The sequence below is a fragment of the Pinus tabuliformis genome, chromosome 2_2 (genome assembly GCF_031772625.1).
Source record: "Pinus tabuliformis cultivar Carrire ecotype Pingquan chromosome 2_2, CPIR1, whole genome shotgun sequence".
Lineage (NCBI taxonomy): Eukaryota > Viridiplantae > Streptophyta > Pinopsida > Pinales > Pinaceae > Pinus > Pinus tabuliformis.
In genome coordinates this window covers 1,163,684,583-1,163,695,969 of record NC_142300.1, presented here as the reverse complement: position 1 = coordinate 1,163,695,969, position 11,387 = coordinate 1,163,684,583, and the positions used below count along the sequence as shown (strand labels likewise).

General features: G+C 40.7%; 1 protein-coding gene across 2 annotated transcripts in view; it reads right to left on the bottom strand.

Moving 5' to 3' along the window:
• The window catches only part of LOC149197567 (diphthamide synthesis DPH2 family protein), a 299,511-nt gene that overhangs the window by 147,632 nt on the left and 140,492 nt on the right, over positions 1-11,387 (bottom strand). For both annotated transcript variants that reach the window (XM_089405897.1, XM_089405898.1), the window contains 2 exons: positions 5,430-5,499; positions 5,143-5,210 (listed from right to left, as the gene is read on the bottom strand). In XM_089405897.1, coding sequence (XP_089262023.1) covers positions 5,143-5,210; positions 5,430-5,499 — 138 coding nt within the window. The remainder of the gene's footprint in view (positions 1-5,142; positions 5,211-5,429; positions 5,500-11,387) is intronic.

The window sequence follows — 11,387 nt, the reverse complement described above, 5'->3', positions numbered from 1 at the left end:
GTCGTCAGCAGAGCAGAGTATCGTGGTGCGTGGAAGCTAGTAAGGAAGCTTGGTGGCTTCGTCATGATTCCTTTATGAGTTCGGCTTTGAGCAGCAGCATACAAACCACACTTTGGTGTAATATATCCAAAGTGCCATTCAGCTTGCAAAGATCCAGTCCAGCATCAGCGCAGCAAACACATTGAACTACACATGCACTCATTAGAAAGCTCATTCATGACAATGTTCTTGAAGTGCAATATTGTTCAACAGATGATCAGGTTGCAGACATCTTCACAAAGGCTCTCACAGAGGCGAAGTTCACTAAACTTCGATATATGCTTGGAGTTCAGGAAGTTGTCACTAAGGGAGGATAGGCTCTAGTGCCTCCTTCCTTCGCCTATTGTGTCATATTTGTAAATCCTTCAATCCTATCCCAAGTTGTTCTTAAGGGGGGATGTTAGGATATTCCGACACATAGGAAATAGTTAAGTACAACTTGGTCTAGTTTAGAGTTAGGTATAGAGTTAGGTAAAGTGTGTTTCTTTACCGTTGTAACATATTGTAACTTACAATCCGACGGTCACGATATGTAGTGATCCGACGGTTCATTCTCTCCTCGGTATTACCGACACTTGATCCGTGGCTTGACACCCGATTGGTCCATGAGTTCTATTTAAAGCGCATGGAGGGTCATTGTTCGGGTAATCCGTGCATGAGAGAAGCTTATGTAAATTTTCATTCTTTGATTAATAAATTGCCTGTAGTAGCCACGTTGGCGCAGCCGTGGACTGTTTCCCTCTTTGAGGGTTTAAACCACGTCAAAAATACTGGTGTATTGATCTGTGATCTGGTTGTGAGCGGTGTCCTTTTGTGTTCTTTCTGAGGAACTTACCTGTAAATTCCTACACCAAGCCCTCGAAAGGATCACAATGGCATTTGTAGGGTGAGCATTGAGAGCCATGGGTCTCCATTCATGCAGAGCATTGACTGCCACACCATTGGCCTCTTCAGCACCACCATATTCTTGTTCGTGCCCCAGTTACTTGAAATGATGATGCACATGGACCACATTGCCCCAGCCGGCTACACATTGCACCCAACACTTAGCAGTTGATCCAAGGCCCAGAGGAGTTTATGTCTTTCCTAAGGAGACATGGGAGTGCATGTGTCATCTTCTACCCTCATTGATGGAGCATCGACTTGAGTTTGAGCCACTTGGAGACCTGTGAGACCCATTTCGGAGCCCCAAACCCAAAATAGGGGTCCCGAAGATGTTTTGCAGCATAAGGAGGGTATCACCCTCTTCATCATGATTTTTGAGGCCCTCTCCCATATTTTTAGCACAAGGGGCCTCAATGCTGCCCCTCTAGGCCTCCACGCATGCATGATGTCAACCTTGCGTGGGCTTAGAAGAGAGATAGAATAATTTTAAAAAGCTATCATGGTTGGCTTGTAACCATGGGTGGGTTACTTAGCACATTAGGCATGTAAAGGGGCTTTATCATTTGTAATTTGAACTCATAACACTTGTATAAATAGATGAGACCTAGTCTCATCTCAAACCATCACACTTGGGATTTTCACATACCTCATTAGAGATTTCAGACCTGCAATTTGGAGAGGATTTTGGATGTTATGGATGAATTTTGATGTTTGGATCTTTTTCGCTATCTTTCTTGGAGCCTCTAATGTCTTGTTGATGGATGGATATACTTCACATTGTCTTGTAAGTGCTCTTTAATGGTATATTTCTGATTTTGCTAATGTCTAATGCATGGAATATTGTCTCTTGATGAAATTTGTGCCCTAGTTATTAAATATTGTTCTAAAATTGTAATCTTGAGAATTTTGCATGTGTTATTCATTGATAATGTGAAAAGAATGTTCCTAGTGGATATTAATTATATTTAATCCATGAAACTCCATTAACTTGAATTGAAGAGGGTAAATGCTTGAAGGGGTAGTTAGGGCTTCCTCTTTAGGCCTCCTTGAAGGGCAATTTGATCAAATCAAAGTTCCCATGACTCCAACCTCCCAATGGTCTAGGCACTAGTCTTGTCCCTTGGTGGTCACCTTAAATTTCCTCCACATGTTTTCCTCCTTTTCTTCATCCCTTTAAGGATAAGGAGGCTCATCTAGAGCCAATGTTCCATGGGGACGCGTCCCCCCACTTGGGAAACGCATCCCCGCACTTCCTTGCGCTCCGAGGACGTGGGGACGTCTAGGGAACATTTCTCCACGTTCCCACAAAACAGAAACGCGAGGAAACTCGAAGGGGGCACGTTTCCTCCCAAAAGAGGAAATGATTCTCGCGTTTCCAAAAAAATCAAGGTCAAATCATTAGAAGAAGAAGAAGAATAATAATAATAATAATAACCCCTAAAAAAAATTATAAAATATTATAAATATACTATGAATCGATGGGGGGAAGGGATTTTTTGGTTATTTCATATTTGAAGGGACCAACAACACAATGGGATGTTGATCCAAAGGATGATGCACAGGTAGATATGGTGGAGGGACTTGATGGGACACAGATGGGGTTGGTTGGTGTGCCACTTAGCATGTTTGAGAAGCAACTTGCAAGTGATTCTGATTCAGATGTTGACATGGTTGATCTTGATTTATTCATGCAATCGCTGGATGCAGATACTAGCGGGGCATTACCTTGAGCAATTATGGCCATTTGTCATTTGATATGTTCTTATGTTATCTGCTTTTCTATTTCGGACTTCAGTTGTAGACTTTAGTTTGTTTTGAATCTTGATATATGATATATTAGTCTTGACTATATAAAAAATTGAATCTTGATGTATCAGACTTGACTTTTATTTCAATATTCAGTATTCACAGTTGGAACGTTTAAACTTTTATTTTCATTGTACAATGTTACAATTGCATGTATGATTGTATCATGCTTTTTGTTTTAAATTTGTTTCAGTTATATGATTCATCAATTTATCCTTCATGATGTAAGTGTTATATAATGATAAAGACAATTAAATTATAAAATTTCAATGATATATTTATAATTTTTTAGTATTTTACTATTTTTGTCGGGGTCCCTTGTGTTAAAGACCCCGACGTCCCCCCACGTTTCCTAAAAATTGGTGGGGAGCTTTTGCATAGGCCACTCCCACGTTTCCTAAAAATTGGTGGCGAGCTTTTGCATAGGCCACTCCCATGTTTCCCCACTCCACTGTCCCCACGTCCCAGAAACTTGGTGGAACTATGTCTAGGGCTTGGTGCGAATTCCAATAGAGGAGGAATTTTTTAGTTTCACTTCGATAAAAATCTTTTATTGTGTATCCTCTAGAGGTGCTCAAGTTTTGGTGGAATTCCCATGGTGGATTCTCTAGCTTTTGCCTATTCACAAGGCCTGCTAGTTTCTGTAGCAACAATAACCATGTCCTCAATCTTTGATATAAGATTAGAACCACAGGGTTCCTCCAACTTCAACAATTTGTTCTGCTCATGATTAATCTTTACACCTCTATCATGCAACACAATGAATGCCTGCTTCGTTCTTGATCATAGCATAGCTGAACCTTTGGCATCAATGACAACCTCAACATCAACCTCCAAGGCAATGTTTGCCGACTCTACTTAAGGATGTCGATAAGAGGGTGCAAAATCCAAATGAATCAATGACAAGTTAGACCCGAAGAACATAGATGATATATATGGGGTTTGTAATGTAACATAGAAAGTGTCTAGTATGGTGTAAGGGAGAAAGAACATGCTATATCAATCTGGATCTTCCATGTAGTGCCCCAAGGCCTCAAAGGAGGTCTCACTGGACTAGGGCTAAGAATTAACCCCCCTAGTAAGGTGAGAATAGATTTACAGTCCAAATCGGTCAATCTTCCAGATCACCCCTTTATCCACACTAAATGCCCAAAACAAACAAATATTGGCACCCGATTGCAAAGTGATCTAAGTACCTTTTGAAAAGTAACCCACCTTCATCCAAGAGGAAATGCCAAATAATGAGAGGTATGTGGTGGAAGCAAATGGTGAGGCACATGGCATATCATGATTCTGAAGTGAATCTCAGGGGCTGCTGGCTGGCTGGCTGTCCAAAATAGGAGAAAAGTCGTATCCTCTGGGGTAACGCATTTTGGTGGGTAACAGGACCTCGCATGGTGTGGGAGGTAACAGCAGCCATTCTTCTCAAGCTTTGGGATCTAAATATGCAACACCTTCAAGTTTGTCATTCAATGGAACTATGGACCTAACTGACCCATTTAGATCCTCAAAGTATAGAGGCAGAATCTCTAAAGGAGACTGATCCAACAATTACACCATACATACACCCATGCATCATCTTCTTTATCTCTAGTTGGCAATATTCCTCTTTCCACTGTACCTGAGATCCCACTAGGATGCCTTAGTGCACCCTCCTCGATAGCCTTGGATCCAACCTTGGCCAGATGTCATAGCCCCCTCAGCTGTTCATATCTCTGTGTAACACCCTGTTCTCCTGTTCATACATTCACAGAAGCTCTCTCTATCTATCTATCTCTCCCCAACATGCTAGTAATCTTTGCATGACCAAACACCTTAACTGCCTGGTGTACAGAATTAAACTTATACCATTTTCCGAACAGTCAAAGCAAACTTTTCTCTATTTATAGTTTCACATGTACAAGAAATTGTTCTATGGCATTCACTGAAATCCGTACACAAAATAGGCTGATCCTATTATGGGGATGAATAGGGCATAAGAGTTTAGACAGTCTGACTAATAAATGAAATTAAAAGCTGAGACTAATCCCAATAACTCATAATATGCAGCTGTATGAAAGCCTCGAGAGTCGAGTTAATGATTCTTGAAACTAAAACTTGCTTTTCATCTTGACATGTATTGAGTTTACTAAAACCAAAAAAGTTTCAAACAATATACCAATTTTGAACATTTCCAATGAAAGAAAACATCTTAGCAACAAACAAGCTATATCCCAAAGTTTTATTGTACACAAGCCCACATATCACCCTTAAACCAGAAGTCATATATAATGATGGTAAACTGGGATTTTATCACCGTTTAGATGAACAAAAGCAGATACAATCACTTGGAAGTATTGACTTCAGAGTTTGCTGATGTAAGAGATCATCATTAACATTGGCACAGTCAAAGAAAAGTTGTAAGAAGCCTACCAATACCGAGTGTACCAACAACAATACCGACAATATCTGCATCCTTGGCTCGCTCAACAAGGTAATACCTGGTAACAAGCATTTCAACGGTGCACTTGAAACATGTAAATTCATCTAAATATTTAGCACATGTGAATAACCAAGATAAACATAAGCAGCAATCTTTAAGGCCAAAACCATGAAGAGAGGCTGTGAAAATGTATTATCAGATGAATATTCTTGCTAAAATAATTTTATGTAACCAATAGCAATGAAATTATACAGATGGTACACGTTACGCAACTTACCTGCGTTTCAAGGTCCTGTTCTGACTTGGAACATTTCTGACCAATATATTACGTACAGAATCATATCTTACTACAAACACCAAAAACCAGAGTTTGCAAAAGTAAGATTTCAGAAAAAGCATTTGCCACAAACCATATGAGCAAGCTTTCTCTGTTTAGGTTTTTCAACACTCAACAACGTTTGCTTGTTTAGAAGACAATTCTCAACTAATTAATGTATTTCTCACATACCTAGAAACATTATCAACATGAAGTATTAAAAGGCACAAATGTGCAGAAGCATAAAGGCCCATCTGAAGTTGTAACAACATTTCGGTCAAGGCTTGTCATCGTAGCAAACAGATTCTACTTGTATATTGAAGACGGAATTATTTATAACTGTGTATATGTATTTTTTGATAAATTGATAGAATGATGAATATTACAATGAGGCCCCCATTATAAATACCTAAGCAGGGTGCCTTTCCACTAATGGAAGTGTCTTTTCAATAAGACATGTCTGTCACTAACTAGTTAACTAGCATTTGTTATGTTCCATTATGTCTATAACATTGCTGCCCTTTCAAGTGTTAGAAATTATGGTAGCCATGGTTATTTTCACCTTGAAAAGAAATTGAAAATTTAAATTTTATTGTTGCCTCCAAAATCTTCAAAGTCGGCCTCACTTTTATTTAGGTCAGCTGGGCCCCTAAGAGGCACCTATTCAACCCATCTTGAAGGCTATATAAAGGAGATAATCTCTCCTCATTTGAAAATGAACTTATCTCGTCTATCTTTGATCCAGCGAAATTACAGGAGGGCCAAAATTTCAGGAATGTGTATTTGTCATGGTACTTGATCATGTTCTTGGTTGATGGTTTGGTTATTATCTTGGTATGGTTAATTCTGATGTATTGGTGAATCTGGAACTCTCTCTCTCACATGAGGAAAGATATATTAGCTTTCCCCTTGTGGATTTCGCCCTGGCCTCAGGCCTAATTTCTATGTCTCTTGTCTCATGGTTTCTTGGTTATTTCTACTGCAATTTTCTCTGCTCTTTCATGCTTATGAATGAATTTTATTAATACTGTATTTTAATGATGTAAGATGCTACTGCTAATAATTGTTATCTGTGTGAGAAGTTTGTTCTAAGCATTGCCCCAGTAAAATCAACATCAAGGAATGCTTTGCCCTCAAAGCATAGGAAACAAGATTTTCTCTAGTTGGGCATGTCTACATGGTGAAATGAAGTTTATCTGTTTTTAAGAGTTTGACATTGTTCATGCTTTGAGTGTTGGTGAGGTTCATATGTGCTTTTGCATCTTCTTGAGAGTGGAAGCTTCAACACCATATAATTTGAAGTGTTGTCCTTGCCAATTAAACTCAATGAATTGTACTTCAAGATTGTAGTATAAGTTCCCAACTGTTAGAAAATGTAAAAATGGCAGATTATTAATCTTATTTTCTCTTAACCTTGATATTTGCTAGTGAATCTTAATTAATTTCTTTATGTTCTTTAGTTAGATCTTTTCATCAAACAATATCAATGTAAAAAGTGGCAACTAGGGCCAAACTCCATGTGGATCACCTTACTTGTGACCACTGATATATTTCCTAGATTCCTCTCATCGAGAGGTGTAGGATTGATCTAAAGATCATCCGATTCCGATAAGTATTTATGGAGATATGAATTTATTTTGATTATGGAAAAATTATCAAAGTTGGCCAGCAACTTATGTAGGCTCAGAAGCCCAACAGTCATGTCTATTCAACCTCAATGTTTTACTATAAAAAGAAAAGGTCTTCAAGTCATTTAGACACACACACTCTTCATGTCATCTCCTCCTCTCCATGTCTTTGGGTTTTGGTGGAGGAGAGACACTAAGAGTATGCCCTAGCCGCAGTAAAGATGATGCCCTAGCTGCAGTATTGAGGGTTCTATATGCAACTAGAGGAAACTTCTAGTCATAGCATTTATGGGTGCCCTAGCCGTAGCATTTAAAGGTGCCCTTGACCGCAGTCAATGATGATCTGATGCAGCAAGGGGGGGCACTTATATGCAGTCTAGAAGAGACTTAATTCCACAGAGAACGGAGGTTCTAAATGCAGCTATAAGATGCCCTAAGTCACAGTTAAAAGGAGGCTCAATACACAGTCCATGAAGGTCCTTAATTATGCAGTAATTAGATTCTCATATGCTGTTTAAGGAGAGCTACAATCCACTGTCCTAGAAGGCTCCTATACTCAGTCCTAGAGGAGAGTAAGACGCAGTCATCTAAAGGTCACTAATCTGCTGTAAAGAAGAAGATAACTGCAGTTGAAGGAGAGCCCTATCAACAGTAAATCTAGCTGCAATGGTGGGGAAATCTGACTGCATTCAAAGGAGGCCTAAACGCAGCAAAGAGAGGCCAGATCCATAGCCCAGAGGAGCTCCTATCTGCTGTCCGAAAGAAGCTCTGATCCACAGTCTATAGAGACCTAGCCACAGCAAAATAAAGACCTGTAATCTACAGCAAGAAGGAGCCTAGACAACGTGGGATTTGACTGTGCTTAATAAGGCTGATCTAAGGTCTGGTGCAGCCTCAAAGAGAAGGTCAATCAAGTCTGTCTAAAATGATCTCTCTGGATAAGATTGGAAGACACACTGCTGTTCAAAGGCAGTAATATTTGGGTGCTGTGTGTAAACCTATCTTGCTGCTGAGCTAGGCCGCAGGCCATAGCCAGCAGCATAGAACTTTAAGGGCTGAACTAATCAATGGCAGTGCTGGAACCTCTCTTGGTCTTTGAGTTGTTGACTGTTTCAAGGACTAACATGATGTAGGTGACATCATTGATGTTGAGAACAGCTCAGTGATATTTGGATACAGCACCGAGACGATGACGAACAACATGATAGTGAGGTGCAGCATGATGATGAGTTGCAGCATGGTGATGGGAGCAGCTCAGTGACTAGGTGCAGCACAGTGACGAGATGCAACACTATGATAGGTGAAGCAATCACCTTGGAGAATCAGTTGAAGCAGCATGTCTTCAACTGATCTCATGTAGATATAGAAAGTCAAAGTGTTGACTTCTGTTGTAAATGTACTATCTCTATCTCTCTCTATCTGCTGAACTATTGAAGAACATAAAAGAAGAATTGATCAAGGGTTTCCCCACATTGGGGTTTGTCCCTAGCTAGCACCACATCTTGTGTCCTCTTGTCTTGGCTTGTCTTCTGCGATTTATGTTTATGTTCTATCTGCAGTTTACTTTAATGCTAATGTGATTGCTAATCTGGAAAAGATATTGAGCTAACTGTGAAAATTGAAATAAATTGCTCTAAGCATAGAACATACTTAAAATTAACATGGTATCAAAGTTGAGGTGAAGACAATGCCCAAGCAAGAGTGAAAAAGCAATCACCGAAGACAGTTGGGAAAAGACAAAAGCATCAGTGGATTCCTCATCCCTCTTCAAATTCACCAAGGGTGAAGTCGAAGCAGAGAATATTATCAAAATGGCGCAGCGGAATATGGCCTACCTAAAGATCACTTCATTGGAAGACCCGATCTCAGGTGCAAGCAAAGGCAGATAACTAGTTCGGCCACTATGCGAAGGAGTGTCTGAATGGCAGGGACACATCACTTGATGATGATAACAACAGGGACATCTTCAATGATCAAAGGAATGACAGGTAATGCAGGTCATCAAGGAAATGGCCGACTCTTCATAGAAAGCAAGGAACCCCAGGTATGAAGAATCAAATGTTATTTCTGATAAGATAAATAAGCGTTTCTTGTATTGGCCCTCTCCTTCAGATTCTTTGGGAATCTGACTTATAGATTGTAGTGCTTCAAGGCACTCCATCAGATAGATGGGTGCACTCTCTAATTTGGTAGAGATGGAAAAAATCGTGGGATTATACTTGGAGCCAATGCCACCTATCCTGGAAAGGGTGTAGGGAATGTTAACTCTCAATTGAATGAGGGTAACTCGATTCATTTACAGAAGCTCTTTTGTACCTGATCGCAAGAACCTGGTGTCCACTTTTGCAATGGAAGTCAAAGGTTACGAGTTGGTACTCATCAATGGAAAGGTACGTGTTTGAAAATAGAATTTTCAAAGATGTTTTTGAGTTCAGGGTTGTATCAAGTTGCAGGAAGTCCACTGGGGACCATGTCCATTGACACATAGCTTCGGAGGTCTGTGAGTCAGATGGTGACAGGGATGCCTGAATTCAAAAAGAGCATGAAAGTACATGTTTGAGATGTACCAAAGAAAATCTTACAAGGGGACCATTCCCCTCATGTAGTAGGTCCACAGGTTTGGAACAACGCGAGGGGTTTGAGATTGATGATCAGGAATCTCACATATGCAGGTGGAAGAAAGCCCTCTATGGCTTGAAGCAAAACACCCCGGGCGTAGTATGAGAGGATTGAAAGCTATCTGATGAAGTTGAGATTCACTAGGAGTGAAACCGATCCAAACCATTACCCGAAGGTTGTGGATGATAGACCTCTCATACCGACACCTTATGAGGAAGACCTATTTCTGACAGGTGTTGACCCTCTCATTTGCAGAAGAAAGAGGGAGTTGGATTCTGAATGTGGAATGATAAACTACAAGCCTGTAGGTTGTGACTACCTCGAGGATCTTAACTTTCAAAAGTTATATGGTAGTAATGTCGGACCATATTTGGGAAATGCCTCTGAGTTTCATAAACTCCTTCGCGTTGATGTTCTTGGTGAAATTCCTTCCTGACATATGTCTAGCAGTTAGCATGGTGAGCTCATATTTGGTTGAGCCTCACTGGATTGGTGCCAAGAATCTTCTGAGATATCTTCAGGGCATAATCTCTCATGGATTGAGATACACTGCCGGAAATATGAAACTGCATTATTATTCGAATGCTGAGTAGGCAGGAAGTGTGGAGGATCTCAAGAGCACTATTGAGTGTTGATTCTCTTTGGATTCTGCTTTGATATCATGGCTGAGCAGGAAGCAGAAGTCGGTTGCTATAAGCATCACCGAGACCGAATACATAGCGACGAGTATGATCTCGTGTGAAGCTGCATGGTTGCGGAAGCTCTCAAGTGAGCTGTTTGTACACATGATGAATATCACTGTGATTCTCTGTGACAACCAGAGGAGGGATTCGATTATTGAGGAATCTCGTATTCGATGATCGCTCCAGCAAATGGACATCAGATACTGCCTTATTTGCAATATGGTAAGTCGATGAGCGAGGAGGCTCCAGACTGATGTACAAGTCGCAGACATTTTGTCAAAGCCCCGTGGAAAGGTCAAATCTGTGACTTTCCCGAACAACTTGAAGTCGTTGAAAGACCTTCTTATAAGGGTCCTGCATGTTGCATGCATTGAGCTCTAGGAGCTCTGGGGTACTTACTGGAGCAACATACGACCACAGGGTGACTCACCCTCCCCTGGTGGTGTGTTATGAACAGGATGATTAGTTCTCATGTGGGCCAGGATGATTTGTTCTCTATGGCAACTATGGAACAGGGTGATTAGTTCTCCTGTAGGCCAGGATGATTCATTCTCCATGGCGACAGTGGACAGGATGATTCGTTCTACTATGGGCCAAGATGATTCGTTCTCTGTGGCGACCGTGGAACAGGATGATTCGTTCTCCTGTGGGCTAGGATGATTCGTTCTTTGTGGCATCCACTGACAGGATGATTCGTTCTCCTGTCAAGGCATCCTACCCATGCAGTCTGGGACTCATGGGAAGTACCTCTCATCTAATCAATGAGCAGGGAAATGAGGATAGGGACCATAGTAGTACTATCAATCGACGCATCACTATATCTACCGTACTCCGTATGCTAGGATGACCTGATTTGATGTGGGATCAATGAAACTAATCTGGGATCAGTATGAGTGGTTTGAGACACTCGCTTTTGACATTGATCTGGGATCAATGAAACTGATCTGGGATCAGTATGAGTGGTTTGAGACACTCTCTTGTGTATTCAT